General features: G+C 37.1%; 3 protein-coding genes across 4 annotated transcripts; 1 reads left to right on the forward strand and 2 right to left on the reverse strand.

The window, feature by feature from the left end:
- Nucleotides 1-287: 287 nt before the first annotated feature.
- Nucleotides 288-3,497, reverse strand: cox6c (cytochrome c oxidase subunit 6C). The gene is made up of 4 exons (XM_079884214.1): nucleotides 3,418-3,497; nucleotides 2,678-2,791; nucleotides 1,874-2,010; nucleotides 288-397 (listed from the first exon to the last, which is right to left on the reverse strand). The coding sequence occupies exons 2-3, from the start codon at nucleotides 2,780-2,782 to the stop codon at nucleotides 1,885-1,887; spliced, it is 231 nt and encodes a 76-aa protein (XP_079740340.1). The 5' UTR covers nucleotides 2,783-2,791; nucleotides 3,418-3,497; the 3' UTR covers nucleotides 288-397; nucleotides 1,874-1,884.
- A 2,255-nt stretch (nucleotides 3,498-5,752) lies between these two features.
- On the forward strand, nucleotides 5,753-10,517 carry tomm34 (translocase of outer mitochondrial membrane 34). Of its 2 annotated transcripts, XM_079883781.1 has the most exons (9): nucleotides 6,000-6,239; nucleotides 6,319-6,409; nucleotides 6,524-6,660; nucleotides 7,978-8,077; nucleotides 8,150-8,302; nucleotides 8,667-8,824; nucleotides 8,901-9,048; nucleotides 9,179-9,305; nucleotides 9,408-10,517. In XM_079883781.1, the coding sequence occupies exons 3-9, from the start codon at nucleotides 6,531-6,533 to the stop codon at nucleotides 9,507-9,509; spliced, it is 918 nt and encodes a 305-aa protein (XP_079739907.1). In that variant the 5' UTR covers nucleotides 6,000-6,239; nucleotides 6,319-6,409; nucleotides 6,524-6,530; the 3' UTR covers nucleotides 9,510-10,517. The 2 variants fall into 2 exon arrangements, with proteins under 2 accessions (XP_079739906.1, XP_079739907.1); XM_079883780.1 differs by having other exon boundaries at nucleotides 5,753-6,409.
- A 638-nt stretch (nucleotides 10,518-11,155) lies between these two features.
- ywhaba (tyrosine 3-monooxygenase/tryptophan 5-monooxygenase activation protein, beta polypeptide a) lies at nucleotides 11,156-17,138 on the reverse strand. Its single transcript, XM_079883783.1, has 6 exons — nucleotides 16,992-17,138; nucleotides 14,431-14,731; nucleotides 13,659-13,782; nucleotides 13,262-13,425; nucleotides 12,954-13,049; nucleotides 11,156-12,506 (listed from the first exon to the last, which is right to left on the reverse strand). The coding sequence occupies exons 2-6, from the start codon at nucleotides 14,722-14,724 to the stop codon at nucleotides 12,450-12,452; spliced, it is 735 nt and encodes a 244-aa protein (XP_079739909.1). The 5' UTR covers nucleotides 14,725-14,731; nucleotides 16,992-17,138; the 3' UTR covers nucleotides 11,156-12,449.
- Between the last annotated feature and the right edge of the window lie 4,595 nt (nucleotides 17,139-21,733).

Genomic DNA, 21,733 nt, shown 5'->3' on the forward strand with positions numbered 1-21,733 from the left:
TCACCACCCAAACAGCCATCAGTATGCTATAAAATCTGTTGCTTGCAGAAAAATATCAAGAAAAAACTATTCTAGACATAATTATGACAACATTACCACCAAGTTGGGGCTAAATTCAGTTTAAATTTGGGCTTTTAACTTGTATCTTTATTAGATAAATAATAGGTAAACATCTGACCTTGTCAATGATATTAAGACTCTTTAACTCAAATGACATTTTCATTTTGAAATATAACATAGGAGAGACATGTTGACAAGATGCGTTGTAATAAGTCACTACAGCGTGATGGTTGTCAACAGTTTATTTGTATCTTATTGAGAACATCAGACATCAATGTTCATATCCATTAATCTTATAAAGATTCAGTTGTAGAGCAGGAATGCAGGGGCACATCACCTGTAAAGAGAGAAGTATAAGTCAAAGTGTTTTTTACACTGAAGGCAAGACACCACAGGTAAATAAGGTGAAAATATTAGTAATGAAAAGATACCGCTATACTTTCACCAGTTGACTAATCACAGTGCGTTATCAAGTTTTCTGAAATGCAATATTTAAATATGCACTAATTTTTATTTTGTTGACATTAAAAGTTTTTACAGAGTAGATTTAGGATCTCTCAACAGCTTGAAAAACAAGTTTTTGGAAATGTTATATAAACCAGACGAATGATACATGAACAAAATCGCCTGGAAAAACCTTCAGAATATAGATGGGAATAAAAGTGTACAGTTTGGTGTATGTAAAGCTGCTGAAGTGGAGATTTTAGGCTGTAGGAGGAAGAAACATTATATACACAATACATGTATTGTAATTGAAACCTAAAGACAACAATGGATATTAGACACTTAAATATATATTTTGGATGTTTTCTATTCATTAGCCTGAGAAAAAAAAATTATGTTACGGAAGCAAAATAGCTCAAGGTTTCAAACTCTCAAAATTGACCAGTGTATAGAAGTAAAATAATGACTAATATCTTTGAAACAAAAAAATAAAATAAAAAAATACATTGCATTAACAGTGCTTTCATTTTAATGCTTTGTATTTTCAGGGATTGCATTTTGTAGGGCTGAAATTAAACATGGTTGCAAATTTAAGATGTGAATATTTCAAGTGAAAACATTTCATACACAATTTCATTATTAAAAATGCAATAATCCATATTCACCACATCAGCTTCGGGGGAGATAACATTGTATCTCCTTTGCAGTAGAGAAAGCTGCTTACATGTACACTGGGGAAAAAAGTGTGACCACGTAGACTTTGAATTAAACAGTTTCCGTGTCTTTATCAGGGATAGTACCCTATATATGCAGAAAATCTGGTTATTTAACATATACTTACCTCTTATTCCATTTCTGTAAATCAGTTTTTGTGAGTAAGCGAATAAACAAATTAATGAACGACTCTCTACCTGTTGCTTTGGTCTTCGTCACCACCCGCATGCATCGGTACACTACTGTTATTCCTGCAGTTCCCGCATGTGCAATGTTGAATACTTTGCTAAACTGAACCACTGAATTTATTTAACTAAATTTGTAAAGCAAAATAAATTAAATATTGCCTGTCAAATATAATAAGTGGTATTTTTAAACAGACTGGATATTTTGGAAATGAAGTCTGGATGTTGAATATGGATGATCACATTTTTAATAATGAAATTGTGTATGAAATGTTTTCATTTGAAATATTCACAGCTTAAATATACAATATTTTTATTTGTTTCAAAGACGGTCATTATTTTACTTCCAAACCAGAGCATAAAAAACGACAAAAAAAAATTACAACCATGAAATGGCAGTGCATAGAGTGCAAAATTATACTTGCAAAATATTACAAATCAGATTTATATGCACTTGAAAGGCCACTCACATCACATTGCTTTATTCTCCAGAAGGCCTGACACTTTGAAAAACACCAGCTTCTTTCATGGCGTTAAACTCCTTCATGGCATCATACTGTTTGTAGAAGTCAGCATACGCCTGTTTCCTGGGCTCTGTCACTGTGTACTGCACAAAGACACAAAACTTTCTCAGAAAAACGGTCCATGCTCCTTGTAAAACAAGCTTCCAAAATTATTTAACTCACTTGCCTCAAAGGTAAAAGAATGAAAGATAGGGATGAAACTAAATGTCCAATATTAGAAATTAAGAAAAAATGCAAAATCCATATTGATCGAAAACTACTCTTAAAGGAGAAGTTCACTTTTAAAATGAAAATTCTGTCATCATATACTCACCCTCATGTTGTTTCAAAGCTGTATGAATTTCTTTCTTATGCTGAACAGAAAGGAAGATATTTAGAAGAATATCAGTAACCAGACAGTTTTTGGGTCCCAATGACTTCCATAGTATATTTTTTTCCTACTATGGAAGTCATTGGGACCCAAAAACTGTCTGGTTACTGATATTCTTCTAAATATCTTCCTTTCTGTTCAGCATAAGAAAGAAATTCATACAGCTTTGAAACAACATGAGGGTGAGTATATGATGACAGAATTTTCATTTTAAAAGTGAACTTCTCCTTTAATGACTATGGAAGTTACATCATGACAAAAGGTGCTTTAAAAATAATCATTTTAAGTAGCATTTCTACGTACACATAGATGAACAAAAATGAAGGCCACACAGGTTTAATTATATTGCATATAATCATACAAAACACAATACAACTGACCTTGAAACCGGCTGCCGCAATGATCGAAAGAGCGAATGCGATGGGCAAATGAAACCTCAAACGCTTGGCCAGGAGGCCTCTCATCGCTGGCTTTGCAAGTGACATTGTTGACTTCTGGAAAGAGAAGACAATAAAATGAATTTCATACACTGATAGTCATTGACAACCTTGCACTTCCAATAACAGGATAGATCACCCTTTAGTATTGCTACGTGCTATTCTGACCATCACAAATGGATGTCTTGCCGACTTTCAAGACAGACACAGAATAAGCCACGCTAACATTTAACTTTTACTTATGGGATAGAGACTGAGAAGATAACAATACCACATATACTAATATGCATGTTTTATATACAAATGTGCTGTTTAGTTCAGGACAAGGTTTTAGCGGTTTAGCTAATACGCAATTTGCATGTTATTTCTCTAGACGTGATAAAACGCATGCAAACGCACAGCCAAGCAATATTAACCTTTGTTTTATTTTTAAAATGACACTTGTGATTCATATCATAGTGTCTTCTGAGATTCAGGACTAACGTTACCGGTCTTGCTAATACTAGCAAGCAATGACGACCAGCGGCAAGATGGGATTTCTAAAACGAGACGCGTTTAGTTCAATTAAATCAAGAAAAAACGAATGTTTAGTGTTATTAAAAACATAACATGGTGATATTATATTTTATACATAATTCACCATAGAATTTTTGTTATAAACATATAGCAAGCTCGATATTTACCGTTTAATTCGCGACCTTCAGCACGCACGTCCGGTGACTCTGACAGGAAGGTGTTTATGGAGCCCAACTACGGAAACAGGCGAAGGACAAACACATTGAAGCGACCATATATATATATATTATATATATCAGACTGTGATTCTTTTTTTAACTAGAATTAAAATGGGAAATATAAAAATAAAACACATTTAAAATATTTAAAATTATTTAAAAAAATATTATAATTTTATTATAATCTTGTACTTTTATTACTTAAATATTTTACTCACTGTATTGGCTATAGAGATTTGCCCTTTCAATTCGCATAATTAAAGTCCCCATGAAATCAAAATTAACTTTTTTTTGGATTTTAGTATTTATACAGCCTTACTGTTATCCATAAGCTAGTGTGCTCCAAAATTTACATTTAGAAGATATAAAGCATTCAAAACTTAGTCTCTCCTCCACTTCCGCCAACATGTATCAATAATTTGGTTACATCACTCTGCACTTCAGGTTCACGTCAGATTTTCTGTCCAATCAAATGCCCTCTAGAATCTAAAGCATCCTGCCCCCTACATTATACATAGCTGCAGCTGAAATCAGTCACTTGATCACACATTTACTATTTTCTATATGGTGAATGGCACATAGTGCACTATATAGGAGATAGGGAACGATTCAGACAGTGTAAATATGTTTTCCATCAGGACGAATGAAGTCTGGTTTCATGTTAGTGTCACGCAAACCGCCGCAGCTCCGGTCCAGAGCGGATCATATGTGTGAGTCGACGCAGACCACAAAACTTATCAGACCCATTTGAACTCTACACAGAATGCTGTATTTTAAAGCGATGGATGAGATTAGAAGGAGAAACGGTTAGAGATTTGGAGGAAACTGCTGCTTTACCGAGCTCAACGGCTCTGGACGAGCTGTGATATAAACTAAAGCTATTGGCTATAGAGCTGGTAAGTCCCGCCCCTTCTGCTAACCCCACTGGACCTCTAGGTTGAAAAATCGTCAATGCAAGTGAATGTGAGAAAATAATTATTTTCTGGTCCCGTTTGAATTGTGCCATGAATGTGAACATATGTTGTCTGTGAATTTTTTATATAATTTTTCGTGTAAAGAATGCTACAATTTAGCGGGTAGAAGTTTGATACGGTTAGACTTTGTGTGAGAGCACTTTGTGGACTACAACTCTTCGCTGCTTTCGACGCGTTTGAAACGTCACCCCCACTCGCACACGGACACTAGCTCACGGATCCCGCTAAACATGGCTGTGTCTTTGGTGCACTTCACCGCCTTCTTTCAGGGAGAGGACAAAATCGTTGAGGTTGGCGAAAACCACGGGTAAGTCAACTTTATGGGGTGACGTCACATAGGCGACATGTAGTCTTTCTCGTTATGTCTTTTCCACAACTGCTAGCCGAAGAATCATACAATATACTGTCAAACTCGTAACATGAAAAATTATATAAAAAATTCACAGACAACATATGTTCACATTCATGGCACAATTCAAACGGGACCAGAAAATAATTATTTTCTCCCATTCACTTGCATTGACGATTTTTCAACCTAGAGGTCCAGTGGGGTTTTACGGATGGGCGGGACTTACCAGCTCTATAGAGAGCCTAAGTCCCGCCCCTCCGCTTCCGGCTCATGGGACCTTATTTCGGAAAAAATATGTATGGAAGTCAATGGCGAGAGATAACTTATCTTTTTATTCCGTCTGAACTGTGCCCTGAACTACACATATGATGTTTGTCAATTTAAAAGGTAATTATGAAAGTCAAGAAAGTCGCAGTTTGTCATAAAACAGAAGAGTAACGTTTAGTTTTATGTGAAAATCGCTCAATGAACTACATCTCTCGTCTCGCACTATGTACGTCACAAGATCCGTTGCTCGTATGTGTGTATTCTGGCTCAAAACACTCAGGCATGACGGCGTAACGTTACGATTATAATGTAAGACTATAGAAAAAATGACAGACGTTAGCTTCAGTAAAGTTAGCTTCATTCATTGAGAGAAAAGGTATGACGTCGCATGTGCGCCTTCTGGGTTTGTAGTCTTTGTAATTACGTATTTTCACAGTCTTATACCTCAGCAGTTTTACATCAAGCTGCGACTTTCTTGACTTTAAAATGTATCTTTTAAATTGACAAACATCATATGTGTAAATCAGGGCACAATTCAAACGAGATCAAAATATTTGTTGTCTCTCGCCATTGACTACCATACAATATTTTTCCGAAATAAGGTCCCATGGTGGTCGACCGGAAGGGGTGGGACTTAGGCTCTCTATATATTTAAAAAGGGGAGGAGCTGCTCGATATGTCCCGCCCCGTCTTCCTGTTTCATTGGAAATTACATGAACAACACATTGAAAAATGCTGCGCGTTTCAAGGCCCTTCAATGGTCCTTTAAAAAGAAAAAGGAAATCTTTAAAGGAATCAATACGTTTTAAAACAATGAATGTTTAAGTTTTAAGGAACATCTGGCAACCAACGGCTGGGCGTTTTCATATAGGGGGAAGCTTGGACTGGGTGAGGGTTGCCAAGTCCGTATAATTAAAAGCACATATTCGCATGTGTTTGTCGGGACACAATGCGTGCTATTTCCGACGGATCTGGCAACACTGGATTGGGTTACAATCAACCACCCCGATCTTCAAATAGCAGCACCGGAGCTCGACAGCCGCTTCAGCCCTGAAAACTGAAACTGAAATTCAACACCATCCATTTCTTTAGAAACTCGGCCGGTAAAACGTGGTGTTTATCCCGGCTCGCGCGCGCGTATAGGAGAAGTAGAAGAAGAAGAAGCAGACGCGGATGTTCTAGTGAGTTCTAGAACAAGGACTGACTAGTTGTCTCATCACTAGCTGGTTGTTAAGCACAATAACTTGTAACTTTAAACAGGCGGAGTTGAGCGATCAGCAAAGCCCTTCCGAAAACGTTTACCGGGTTTTTCCAACATCAGACGGTGATTCATTCTACCGCGGTAACTTTGGTAAGTTAACACATTTACTGGCAGTCAATATTGACTGTTTTTTTCTTCATAATGTTACCTTCCTAAACTAAGTTAACAGCAGTTAAGGATCTCACAACTGACTGGTCGTTACAGTGTCATCATGCCTCAGAAGCGGCGCTCGCAGTCGTGGATGGAACTCAAACTAGCCGGTAACCAGTGTTTCAGAGCGGGCCAGTATGGAGAAGCTGTGACCGTCTACAGCCAATCCATCCAGCAGCTGGAGAAGTCTGGTGAGAGAAGTCAAATATCACCATGCTCACCACCAGCGTTACAGTATTACCACTTATATAACTTGTTTTGTACATGTACCATGTTAGCACCATTGTATTCTTCCACTAGCACAGAATGTTCCATTGAATTCCTGTACCTTGCATTAGCACGTAAATACCATGTTCAATGAATTTCAGCACTGAGATTTTCAAAATGGGGTCCGGGACTTAGTCTAGGGGGTCTGTGGAAAAGTTAAGAGATTAAACTAAATTAATTTAAATAAATCCTGCATCTAACAGTACTAGTGAGTAGAAAATAAAAGCATGTGATAATTACACAATATATGTGATAATAAACACCAAATATTTTCCAGATAATATTTTACACACATTTATAATATGAATTTTCACAGTATAAATAGGGTCAATACAAATTACAGTACAAATATCAAATATTTTTGTCAAATACATTTTATTGAATCATTGGATTAAATTGAAATAATTAGATTCCAGATATTCTTGTATGCATAAAATGAATTAACAAACCAGTTTAAAGAAAACTATTTTAACCAGCTTCCCCTCCCCAGCCTGTTAGGTTAATACATGATATGTATGGCATACATCAGTTCCTCAAGCCATAGTTTAACAGAGTCAGTCTTTTCCCAGAACAGCAATAACAGCTTCTTGGTGAGGAGTAGTGTATTCTATGTGTTACCTTAAACTGAATGAGGCTTAATCTAGTATAATCTGACCGATTGTTTATCAATATCCTCCAAACCACTATGCCATATCTCCTCAGGGATTCCAATTCGCATATCTCGATCTTAATATTCCTCTCTGATCAGATTTGTATAGGGGGAAGTAGCTGCTTGTAACCTTCCATTAATTAAAGATAACTGATTTGTGTTTCCCCTAAACTGTGTGAAACAATGATCAATTATTGAGGGCGGGACCTCGTCTAACGAAACATTGTGTGTGCGTAAATAATTCCTTATTTGTAAGATTCTGAAAAAATATTGCTGCCTTTTAAATTTTTGAGGATGATAATATCTGGGGGTCTTGCAGCATCTAAAAAATTACTGTACTGTACTATCTAACAAAACCTTGAAACATGATGAAATTGATAGTAATGTCATGGTACAATCGTATGCTAATGTGCTTCTAAGAATACAATAGAGATGTGTTCATGTTTTTAAATTAGTAACAATAGGGTTATCATAGCAAGCAAGAAGGTATGAAAGTTGCAGAGCAACTATTTTTAAAAAGATTGCTCAGACTGTTGTCGATATAAAAGAGCATTTGGTACTAAGGTAAATAAAGTAACCGTTCTGTTCACAGGTGAGAAGGAAAAGGAAGATCTGGCTATTTTGTACTCCAACAGGGCCGCCAGTTACCTGAAAGATGGAAACTGCAATGAATGCATTAAAGACTGCACAGAGTAAGGATGAGAAGACAAAATCGGTTAAAGTGATGATGTTCAGTGTTAATAATCTTTATATTTACCTTTCAGATCTCTTAAATTGGTTCCTTTTGGATATAAAGCCCTGCTCCGCCGGGCATCAGCTTACGAGGCGCTGGAGAGATATAGACAGGCGTATGTGGACTACAAAACTGTTTTACAGATAGACTGCAACGTACCAGCTGCTCACGATGGCGTCAACAGGTAATTCCGCATGAACGGCATCCAGAATTATTAGGCAATTAAAGGGAAAGTTCACCCATAAATGAAACATGTTTCATCACTTACTCACCCACAAGTTGTTTCAAACCTGATTGAGTTTCTTTGTTCTGTTGAACACAAAAGAAGATATTTTTAAAGAAACAGCTGACGATAGCCATTTACTTCCATAGTAGAAAAAAAAAATTCAATGGCTATCGTCAACTGTTTGATTACCAACATTCTTTAAAATATCTGTGTTCAACAGAAGAAAGAAACTCATTCAGGTTTAGAACAACATGAGGGCGAGTAAGCGATCATTTATGAGAATAAGAATGCAAAAATTTAACACATTTTTCCTTCCCTTCAGAATGACCAAGGCTTTGGCGAATATAGACGGACTATCTTGGCGAGAGAAACTGCCACCGATTCCCAGCGTTCCAATGTCTGTGAAAGAAAGCCGAGCGCAAGCTGCCGTTCCAGCCTCAAACTCACAACAGAACAGCATGGATGACAACAAGAAAAAAGGTATTTACCTGTGCTGTATTGATCGGACCCATCATACTTTGCTTCAGCACTTCATTTTCAATTGTTTGATTTTAAGCACAAGGACCTGCAGCTGTTAAAAAGGCCAAAGCTCTAAAGGAAGAAGGCAATGCATTTGTGCGGAAGGGCGATTACAAGACAGGTCTGGAGAAGTACACGCAGTCGCTCGGTCAGGACCCCTCAGAAGTCACAACCTACACAAACAGGTATGAAATGCAACAAAAACAGCCCAATTATGCTGCCAAACATCAGGGTTCACATGGTGATTTGAATGTCTAGGCCTGGAAAAGTCGAGGACTTGGTTTGATAATGTGTTTAAATGAATATTGCTTGTAGGGCTCTTTGCTACCTGTCATTAAAGATGTACAAAGAAGCTGTAAATGACTGTGATGAGGCTCTTCTAATGGATTCTGCCAACATTAAGGCATTTTACCGACGTGCCCAAGCATACAAGGGACTTCGAGTAAGTTCAAATATGAATAAAGTATATTGTCTTGAAAAATGACTGTCTTTGATTGGTGGATTGTTTTATAAATTGAAATGCATGCATTTTTTTTTCTCCTAGAACAAGGAGTCTTGTATTGAAGATCTCAACAGTGTGCTCAAAATCGATCCAAGCAACATGGCAGCACAGAAACTCCTACACGAAGCACAGAATATGAAATAACTGTGATTGTAAAGTGGACACGAGGAAACTTTCCCCAAGTGCCTCAAGTTGATTTGCTGCTCGAAGCTGCAACGTTTGCTACAGATTTCTGCTCATCCTTCAGATACGCACGTCATAATGTTATTTAAAAAATAGGAAATAGTTTTAGTGTTCATGTTCATATAGGCACATTTGACTGGGTGTATTACTGTCATTATGGCAATCAGGTTTCCTTCTGAAACTCCAATCGTGTGTTTTTTTTGGTCAGACTTGTGGTTGTTAAATTAGTCCATTTAATCAAATCTGATGTTGATTTGGCATGTGATTTTAATGTCTTTTTCATTGCACTGAATGGCAATTTTTTCAAACAAAATTACTTTTAAACAATTTCCACTTAATTCACTCAGTTTTAGGGCTGCATTTTCTACTAAATGTGTTGTTTTTCGCTTACCTTTAGTCTTTTCCAGAGAAAGTACTCTGATATGTTGTATTGTTGAGGGTTATGGTTATTTACTGTCAAAACCACTTAATGTTATACATTTGTAAAGACTTGACACCTGTATTTATTGATGTTTCGTATGCCATTTTGCATAAAAACAATGTAAACGGGTCTTTAATTTAAAGAAAGTAATGCATCTGATAATAAAGGACAGTGTTCAGTAATATGGTATTTTCTCATCCAGTAAATTGTCAGATTTAATGCTAGGATCAGTGATTAATTTTTCGTAGAAATTAGCAATACTAAAAAGACAAAACAGTAAATGCTATGCACACAAGTAGTATGACTAATTAAAAGCAATTGAAATACAAGCTGTCAATCACCAGATAAAATCATTTTTTCCAGCTGTAAATGTGCCTTAAATTCAAGATAACTTTGCAAACAAGTTATTTAAACACCCGTCTCATAGACCTCAACTGCAAGCGTCACTGTAAATGGTATTTGAACAAGTCATCAAGTAATCAACAGCTTGCCAGATGATTGAGATCAGCTTGCTCAAATCTTTCTTAAATGCTTATTTAAATATTTTTTTGGGGGAAAAAATGCATTTTAAATCTTTATAGAACAGTGACAAGCCCTTGAAAATATGCTGATTGTTTTTTGAAATTAATGTACACCACCACCACTGCGGGAAAAAATTACAGCGCAATTTGGAACTGATAAAACTTTTATTTCACTTTAAATTGTCTTTTACACTTTCCTGATTATAACATGTAAGGTGAAACTAGAACTGTTTTAAAAGACATACACAAATCTAGTATTACGTCAATAACCAGGTTGTATTTTTTTTTTTGCATTTTGTAATTTTTTTCCCTTAAGCTAGTCTAAATTTTCACAACCACGTGCGCGCTAAGCAATGAAACCGTCACAGAAGCTAACTTTAGGCAGAATACTGGTCAGTAAAAACAAAGCAATTGGAGATACCAGATATACAGACAGGCTCGGCTCCACATTCACTACTGTATTTTTTTTTTTTTTGTAATCAAGCGTAGAATAACTGCCATTTGTTCAGCTAAGGGGAGAGAAAAAGAGATTTTGTCTTCAGTGCATGAACATTGTCTTCAGCTCGAGACAGATGAGTTCTACACCTACGTGGAATGTTATGGTGATGTGACACTGTGTATTGTGACACTGAATGAGTGGCTGCCTCCCTAGTAATGATCAGGGTCCTTCAACTATTTGCCAAATCTGACCTCGTCTTGCGTTTCACTGACTTTGGGCCAAGACTTCGAAGCCTCCACTGGTCTGCGGCACTTTCCTGCACAAAATTCAAGTTAAATCCAGAATTTCTCAGTTTGAACTGCTAAGGTCTTACAGAAACTCATCTCTTAAAAGGAAAGAGGAGTCGTAAAGCTCTAAGTCAGTCTAAGGCCCCAAAACTCCTCCTGAATTACACTGATATCATTTGAAGAGGGAAACATCAAATCAAGCTTCGTCGTTCGTAAAGAGGGTTGAATAAAAAAAGTTTTTTTTTGCATGCAAGTTGACAACATTTAGTTTTTAAGACAAATTTATAATTACCTCTATAATGTTTACAATTGTACATCTTTATTAAATGGCGGGGTGGTCAATATTATGCAAAAGGGAGGGGAAAAAAAAAACATACAGAACAAACCAGGAAAATTGTTTACTGATGTCAAACAGCACCTTTATGTTGACTGCCTTCTTGACAGCACATTATAGGAAACTCTCCAGTTTGTTCATAAAAGGTCTGTAATCGTTAAACGTCACATACTGATGGAATGTCTTTAACTTAAAACTGAACAGACATGGAATGGCAAACCTCCGGTTCCTTTTGTCGTCTTTAGCCATGTATGCAAAATAAAATTATGCACATGACAGCAATAATAGTAATGCATGTTAGTCAGTGTCACAATACAGCCTGTTTTTATCCCTTCTGTATGAGATCGCAACAGAATTGTACTGCTACTCGTACTGAAACCGTTCCGATTTCCATTAAACACAATTTATCCAGGAGGAAAAACTAAACATCACAGTGTTTGTTAAATTAATGGACAGTTTAATAACCTTTTGAATAAAACCAGCAATCGCCAGTACACTATTGGGAGAGAAAAGACAGAGAAGGGAAAATGGGTGGAGGACACTATAATGCATTATAACCTGCTAGACCAGAGAACATATACCTTTTAAAAATGTTAGGAGGGATTTTAGGAAGGGAAAAAAAGATGGAAACCGTTTCCACTATTCAACCATTTTCCCTCATCTGGGGGGGAAATACACGAACAGACATGTTTGAGACAAGTCAGCCTTGGAAAAAACCAAACGTTACCCAGCCACTCGAGGCGTCAGGGGTACAAACTTGTAGGTCAGGTACAATTCATGCTGCTCGTCATACAGAAAGGTGGATAAAGGTGAGGTGGATTGGATGGAGCAGGGAATTATGGGCTGTATATGTGTAAGATAAAGAGTGTAGGTGGATTTAACAGTGAAGTGCAACGCCTTTAGTTCTCGCCCTCGCCAGCATCCCCCTCATCACCCTGGTTTTCTGATGTCCACAGCTGCAGAAAGAGAAAGAAAAAGGTTTCAAAATTAAACATTTTTACCACACCTACCAATGGCATAATATTAAATATTTATTCATATTAGTGGACTTTTGGACCCCTATTTTCCATGCATTACAAGCAAATAACAAGCAAATTTTGTTTCTAATATATTTTTGGTTGCCTAATGCTAGCAAAATTCTATGCATGTTTCACACCACATCGTATTCCAGATTAAAAACCTTTATACTAGATAAAACATCCTACACAAAATTGTCGTTAGAAGTTGTGCGAGTCACAAAAGACGTTTAAATGTCACATTAGCACAGCTCAGACCATCATTCTTTAAGTTTAAAGATTTAAACTACAAGTAATCTATAGAGTCCATATTCATTTTGCATTGTTAATTTGAAGCGAGTGTTCATTTTGGGCCCTGTCTATACCTATAAAACTGGCCAAACTTACAGTGAGGTTGTCCCTTAGTAACTGCATGATCAGGGTGCTGTCTTTGTAAGAGTCCTCGTTCAAGGTGTCCAGCTCAGCAATCGCCTCATCAAAAGCCTAAGGTGAAGGAAAACATGAGGGTCAGGGTCTGTTGTCTTCCTGTACACTGGAAATGCACACTCGAGTATTCAGTATAAACTCATTTAGTTTCACGTTCTGAAACGCTTTTTGAAGATACTCACAGAATGTTGCATAAATAAGACGAGATGAAAGAGGAAATATCACATTGCATGTACTCAAAACAAAGTCAAACAAGATAATTGTCTAACCGTCTTTGCCAAACTGCAGGCCTGCTCTGGGGTGTTGAGGATTTCATAGTAAAACACGGAGAAGTTCAGCGCTAGTCCCAGCCTGATGGGGTGTGTTGGCTGCATTTCCTTCTTGCTGATCTCAAATGCATCCTGGTAAGCCTTCTGAGAGTTGTCCACTGTGGCTGTAATTTGATAGAAAACATCAAATCAAATCCATGACCGCTAGCATCACAGCCTGAGTGTTTTAATGCCTTTTCTTTAGCTAGCATCTAATTATTCATTCTTAGGACATGACTTTATGCTGCAGCATTATCAGTTCCCATCTTTATACGTTAAACTATCTTCACCCCTAATGACAGATGAATCACTATTTTAAGCAACATCATTTTTTGCTTTATAACTAAAATTAGCTCACTTTTCTTTGATTCTCCGGCTGCCACCTCGGACAGGTATCTGTAGTAGTCTCCTTTCATTTTCAGGTAGAAGACTTTGCTCTCTGCCTGGCTAGCGTTGGGAATGAGGTACTTCTCCAGGAGACCCTGAGAGAACAGAGGAAAGGCCGACATCAAGCCATGAACATTAAAATTACATTAATAAAAAGAAAATCATTAGCCATCAGAAAGAGGAAAATCAACATTCTTAAAGGTAAAGTCAAGTGTACATTTATGGATCCATCCAAATCGATGTTTCATATTACAAACACAATTGAATAAATCGACTTTTGCTCTGAACGTAAAAAACGTATAGTGACATGATACATAAACGTAGTGACATGCTTTATAACTGAAAACAAACATATTAAGTGGTTGATTTGAAACATTTGAAATACTGCTTCATTCATTTAAAGCTTTGCACATGAAACAATGACTTGACAACAATTCTGACACAAAAGGCAGTAAGAGAGACGAGACAGTATGCTAAAAAGCTAAATATACATTGCACACAAATTGTGGCTAAAAAGAGCCATTCTTTAAAAGCACTTCATTGCTATAATGCCTTAAAACGCTGCAGCTCACTAAGTTTTGAAACACCACTAATATTAATATGACAAAACAGACATTATTACAGTGAAATGTTTTTTATTCAGCTGTAATTCTAACAAATTAAATCTATGCGGGACTTCTAGAATTGGCAAATGTTTATGTTTTCTTCCTTGTAACTCTCAGATTCACATGTCTGTCTCTCACCAGCACGTCGTTGCAGATGTCCTGAAGCTCAGCCTCGATCTTCTCACGGTATTCGCGCGCCATCTGCTGTTTCTTCTCATTGCCCTCCGTTTTCTGCTCGATGCTGGAGATCACGCGCCAGGACGAGCGGCGGGCGCCCACCACGTTCTTGTAGGCCACGGAGAGCAGGTTGCGCTCTTCGTTGGAAAGCTCAACGCCGCCCTCCGTGACGGCCTTCATGGACGCAGCCATGTCATCATAGCGCTCCGCCTGCTCAGCGAGTTTAGCCTTCTGCACTAGGTCGCTCTTGTCCATGATGCAACTACAAAAGTAGGGGGGAAAAAATTCACAATTAGATGATAAAATGCACGTTGCTGGTGAGTTAACGGTTTGATTAGTTTAGCGCATTATCCTGCCCCTGGTGCCTGTAAGCATATAATAAAAATAAGTCAAGATTGGTATTACTTAGAGAGGTTGGCTGACCTCCTTTTGTTGTAAAGAGGTCAACCTTCAAGTTGGTACCTATTTTGACCTGCACCAGATACTATTATTACATTTGGGTCTTTTTAAGTCATATTTAAGGCTAATAAATGATTATGTAAGAGTTCAAAGGCACAGTTATGATGTGGCATGTTTCATTGGTACGTCATTCATTCACTGACTGTCAGTTTATCTACATGCATTCATTACTGAATCATCGTAAACATTATCAGTAAAATCCCATTTGAGGTTATAACACTTATTGAAAGTATGACAATACAACATCATCATCTGAACAAGGCTAGTTATACAGAGCGTCCTTAAGATTGATTAGCTGACTTTGACAAAATGCAGTTTTCGCTAGTTTAGGATGGCAAAATTACATCAGACCTCAAAATAATGCAGCATTGAATTGAATTCAAAGAGCACACCAAAATAAAAGTTGAAACATAAAACTGATCAAATGTATTTTCGCTATGACTAAAATTCACCAAACTTGAACTTTGGTATGATGCATCTTTTTTTTTTTTTTGAGTCAAAAATAAAAACATCCCACCATAAGAATGCTCATCATTATATATCTTTAAATTTCTTTTCAATTTCTAAGAAATACAGAAGCAGTTTGGGGTTTTTTATTGTGCCATATAATGCATGATCATCTTTTAAAAATAACTGTATGCATCATAAACCAGGCTAAACCATAAATAATGGTATTAATAGTACTTAACCTAAAAGACAAATTTCTTGTCCAATAACAAATACATGTTGACCTCCATAACAAGTTTTACCTGGTCTTTGCTTTTCAAGTGTTTTCCATTTGTTCTTTGCACCAAATGACAATTATTCAGGTCATATTTAGCTCATACTGCACTAAGACCAATATAATCCAATTTTTAAAAAGTAGGTCAAAAACCATTATTTCTAAAACATCCAGTGGTCTATATCCACCTCTGCATATTACAACTGGTCAAAGTACAACTCAAATCGCCTATTCTAACCTCAGGTGTCTCTGACTCCTACTTAATAAGACATTTATCCGTCTACCTTTGTGCAAGGTCATAGAATACGAATAGGAATCGTGATTTTAGCAGGTCATAGTGGGAATTCCAACTCTGTCAGCTATCAATACATGTGTAAGTGCCAACGCCCTGGGCGTTGATGTCTCCGCCTGAGTCCTGAACCCGAACCGCAGGTAACGGTGTCAGGCGAGTACACACAGCCCGTCCAGCTCCTGGAGACCAACCCACCTGCGTGAGCTTGCTCTTCGGTTGGTTAATACGACCGACGGGGGCCGGAGTACTAGTTAAAATGCGTAGTTTGCTCAGGTAGTAGATGACATCAGCTAGTGTCGAACTAAATTTATTTACATAGGCCCTCACGACGCGTCCTGACGACGAGTCCGCCATCCTTTGAGGCGATTGTTTCGCGATTTTATATGATCCCAATCCACTATTGTATCAATAAATTAAGTTGAATGCGTTTAAGAAAATAGTAAAACTACGAATTTGAGCCGTATTAAGCGCCTAACCTTGCTAATACTGCACTGCAGCATATTCAAGGCTCTCCGCTCGAGCTAACAGCTTTAGCCACCAATGCAACGCCCTCTCTCTCTCTCTCACGCTCACATTCCCTTGTGGAATTTAATCGAACGCTCCGATTATTCGCGGCAAATTAAATTTGACCGTTGGTAACCGTAATTCACAGGCAAGCGCTTTACTCCTCTAGTGTATATTACCATTGGCTGGTTAGCCGGTTAGCTTTCACGACGGCCAGACGCTGAATAGACGCGGGAGCCGCTGGTCATTCCTCCCGTGCAGATGAGGGCTGTTCCGCGCTATGGTACTTTGATTAAGCTATTATATAATGAAAGTACGGGAACCGCGCGCTTCTAGTATAAATCGGACGCAATCGGTAATAAATCGGCAGTAATCGTTATTCATCGCCCGCCTCGGCCTAAGTCCTTGTACCCAGCCCCAAACCACAATAGACACCTTCCGCCATTGACAATGATGAGGGGGGCTTACATGAGCAACAATACAGCAAAATGCATCTCTAATATTCATAATATCACACGAGCGGCCATAATGGGCAATGTAACTCACAGTTAAATATATTTCGAGTCCTGATTTGTGTCTGTTAACGATGGGAGTATCAAGCTGTCCTCCGTTTCGCTGCTCGGGGTATTCAGGGCAGTACCACTTCCGCCTGCGCTGACACTTCCGCTTCCTCTAAACTCCACCCCTCCCCCCGCCGGTATCCATGGTAACCGCTATCCGGGGTTTCCTACACTGTTTTACACGGTCCCTCACGTCACAAGGACCATGGTAACCGAAGTCGTGCGTGACGTAGTTAGTCACCATAGCAACCGTTGCCAGGAGGCGCTCGACAGCTTGCTGAATTCGAAATGGAATCGTCAGAACGTCTGGGTTCACTTGTGAGATTAATAATAACAGAAGAAGAAGATGTTTACTCCACTCAGACTGTCTGATAATGCGCATGATTCCTCCAATGCACATTTATTCTAAAACAAGTACAAGGCCTTTGAGAGACAATCTCTTATTTCTGCTTTCGTTAATGGTATTTATGAGTAGGCCTATTGAATATTTATTAGTAGGGCCTACTTTTGATTTGTTTAGTCGCTAGCACTTTCCACACATACAATGCAGCTCAAAGTGATTCACGTCAGAAAGAGTATATAAAACAATATAAAAAGCCATTTAATAAAAATAAGAAAACAGTAAGAGTTAAATTAATAATAAAAAATAAGTAATAATGTAACAAAATAAATAGATATGCTAAAATAGGCCAAAAAATTGATTTGATAATATTCAGAAGAGCTTATTGTACTTTGATAGGGAAAAGTCAAGTGATCGATGTCTCAGAATCGTGACTTGGAAATAGTGCAGAATCTTATTGATTCCTTATTTTCATAACTTTTTACATACAAACACTTCAGGATCAATAATTTATACATCAACAGATTCTCTAGAATTATTTGGCCATCAAGATTTAGTCTTATGCATCTTTGTTGAAGTACAATGATAACAAAGACATTTTCAACTTATTTTAAATAGGCCAAAAATATAAGACAACCCAGTTAAAGGGATAGTTCACCCAAAAAATGGAAATTCTGTCATCATTTATTCACCCTCAAGTTGTTCCAAACCTGTATGAGTTTCTTTCTTCTGCTGAACACAAAAGAAAATATTTTGAAGAATGTCGGTAACCAAACAGTTTATGGCTTCCATAGTATTTTTTTTCTCCATACTATGGTAGTCAATGGGGACCATCAACTGTGTGGTTACCAACATTTCTCAAAATATCTGAATTTTTTGATGAACTATCCCTTTAAACCCAGAGTTTTATAACATTGAAACGCAAATCAATCCTGCCAGATCTTGTCATGCACAGAAGTCACCAGAAGGGTGTAGTGTAGATCTCTCTACAGAAGGGCAGGTTGGTATAGTTGCTTTTGTTAAACAAAATGTTACAATCTACAAATACATTCTCAGACAGAATAAAGTTTGCCAGTTTAACCCCAAAGTGGCCGTGAATTCGAAATGAGAGCATTGCTAAGATCACAATCTACTCTAGCAGCAATTTGCCCCTTGAAAAATATGAAGTTGCTCCAGGAGCAATTTCAATGCAATTACTGCTTAATGGCAAATGCCATTTGTTAGTATCTTGGTCATCTTTTTAATGTATGATGTCAAGACAGAAGACACATAACCTTTTCATTTGTTAATATTTGCATTCATACATGCTATCGCATCATGCATAATAATCGAGTCTGATGATATATGAAAATTATGTTGAAGATATTTCTGTATTGTGTTCAACCTCAGCTAGAGCTTTGATATGTGTATAATTTAAAATAAGCATGCAAAGACCTTTTGAATTTAAGCTGCAATCTTGTATTTGACAGATTTTTTTTATATCATTTATGTATCTTAGAAAAAAAAATATTCTCAGAACATTTAGCAAATGTTCCAATTAAGTTATGAAAACATTATTTCTATATGTTCTCTCAACATTCAAAACGTCAAATTTTTATAATAAAAAAAATTGCCTTAACCCATAGTTTATTAACCAGTACTTAGGTAACTACACTGTAAGTGCACATACTGTAAAATAAAGTGCAACTGTTACTTTTGAATATGTGAATGTTCTGCAACAAGTAGTAACATTTAAAAAACATTAAATGAATGTCCAACTAAAACTTTCCATTATTATGTATAAATAATGTGTTTATGCTAAAATTTTGAGATAATTATTAAAGACGGCACTCTGAACGAATCTTCTAAGAATGTTACTGAAATAAATTGTTGGAGTCTCTGATAGCTGGGATTGTTTTCATGCACATGACTTATCAATTATAACGGATCATATAATCAATAATATTAATGGTTTTGTGATTATCTGCAGAAAAAAAGTTTCTATCAGGCAATCAATTATCATTCACTTCATTAATTTAGAATTGCAATGTTCAAGATGGCCTTTAACCTTTCACACAAGCACGCAAGTAAACCTTCCTTAATGCATATTTTTTGCGAACAATGTCCTCTTTGTAATTTTATGCATGCATATGAGAAATTACAACATTCTCAGTCATCCGCTCGTAGGCCTACAACAAACTAGTGTAACCAAATTTGATTTATTTTCTCCTGTATTTGGGAACTTATTGTTCAATTAAACAGATACTGCAATGTGAAAGAATGTTTCATGCGACCAATTGAAAGCTTTTCAGCGATGCTATATCATATATGACTCAGACCCAAAATGAGGATGGGTTATTTTGGGACAGCAACCCAGATGAGTGAAAAAAGACAGCATGGAATAACTGAACATGGTCATTTTTAAAATAGCTCTTTATTATTATGAACGCTCATTAATAATTTAAGCTTATCTTTTAAATACCCATCAACAACACATTCTGAAGCCAAATGTCTAAAATTAGTAGATGTATATAAATGAGGGGAAAACAGTTCTTTTTAAAGCCTAATGCATGGAAATGTCTTGAAATAAACCTAAAAAAAAGAATCCAGCACAAAAGAGGCTGGCTGCTGTACAGTGACGAGTCTGTGTTCCCTGAAGGGACTTGAGAATAATATCAATAGCTTCGAGTCTCCAGGGAAATCTATACAGACCTGCTTAAGGCATGTTCAAGCAGATTTATTTGTTAAGCAATGGAAGGATGTGTTGATGCTGACTTGGTTACCTATTCATAAATCAAAGACAAAGTACGCCTCTATGTGTTGTTGTTGCTGTTGTTAATGAAAGCTCTGCACAAAAGCTATTCAGGGTTAGGAACACAAACCCGTGTTATATTAGTATTACCTATATATTATAATATTTATTCATATTTGAATTAGCTTTTATTTTTATATTTTTATCTTAATTTTCATTCAAGTTTGAGTTCAAGCCTAAATGTAGGCCTAAGTTCAAATCTAATATATATACACACACACATGTAGCCCCGCCCCTTTTCCGCATGGCGCTCGTTGTGTTCTGTCTTCCGGTTTGTATTTCCACATTATGAAGGTAATATCTTACTGATTTATGAATGAACCTCTCGTTTTAAAATCTTCCCGGTCTACTGACATTTGATATGCCATCCGCTTCAAACATTACAATGCTCATGATAACTTTCAGTAACTCTGCAATAAGTAAATCCACTTCGCCAGCTAATTACTCTTCAACAGCCATGCCATTGAAATATACATAACTACCGCAAAAACGAAGTTCAAAGACAAAATTCTAAAGATGGCTGCACACTAGTTTCTCTGGCAGCCACATAATAATGCACTAAATCCACTCTGAATACCTTAACATCCATTTAGCAACATCCTGGAACCCATTCACAACACCATCGCATTGTGGCAGTGGCTTTTGCACAGTCAAATAACCCTCACATTTTCCTTAGAAGAAGTACAAATCCAGTTATGAAGTAGGCCTATTGTGGATGATGCTAGTGGTCTAAGCAGACTTTTCACTTTAGTCTTTTTTCCTCTTGGTTGTATTCAAGCCTCAGAAGACGCACGAACATAATAGTTTTGGACAATAGCAGACATGAATTGTTCAGCTACACAATGGAGAGAGGTGGAGATTCTTTACTATGCATGCCATGGAGAGAGAACAGAACTATACTAGCACATGATATAGCTTTTATGCTAGCATGCCATTTTTAGCTCCTAATCACTCCCTTGTTAGAAATTAACACAAATTACTGACAGCCAAACAATTCAAAGGAAGGAGTGAAGCACAGCAGAATGGCATATAGCATATTTGCATGGAACGTGGATGAGAAACTAGATTTTCTGAAGAAAAGAGAATTGTGCCTGTTAATGCAAAACTCAATCACTGTGGTTGTCAACACGTTGCTATGCAGTTGCTTGAGTGTTCTGATTGGTTGCCAGGGTGTTACTTTCTACATTTGGAATCGGTGTTAGCGCATTGCTGATTAATGGCTTACATTTCAGTCGAAGCATATGGCTTTTTTTGGCATATGTTACTGATTTTTTTTTTTTTTTTTTTTGACCATTTCTGTCAAGACAACTCTCGGATTGTTTGGCATAATAATGGATATGACAATGTTGATATGTCTGGTCTTGGCAAAATAGATCTGCTACACTGCTGCTGCAGAGCAGACATTCAGACTAGAGCTGTAATCGGGCCTTAAAAGTTCGGCCCGAAAAGGCGTTAAGGACCTATCAGCCTGCGCCATCTTGTGTTTAATGACAGGACTTTGTATTTCTCATAATCCTTTGCACCTGCAGCTGCAACAAAGGGTGCAACTCAATATTTACTTCACAAAATAATAAAAAACTGCAAATTAGTTTTTAAT

Source organism: Squalius cephalus, assembly GCF_949319135.1.
Source record: "Squalius cephalus genome assembly, chromosome: 10".
Taxonomy (NCBI): domain Eukaryota; kingdom Metazoa; phylum Chordata; class Actinopteri; order Cypriniformes; family Leuciscidae; genus Squalius; species Squalius cephalus.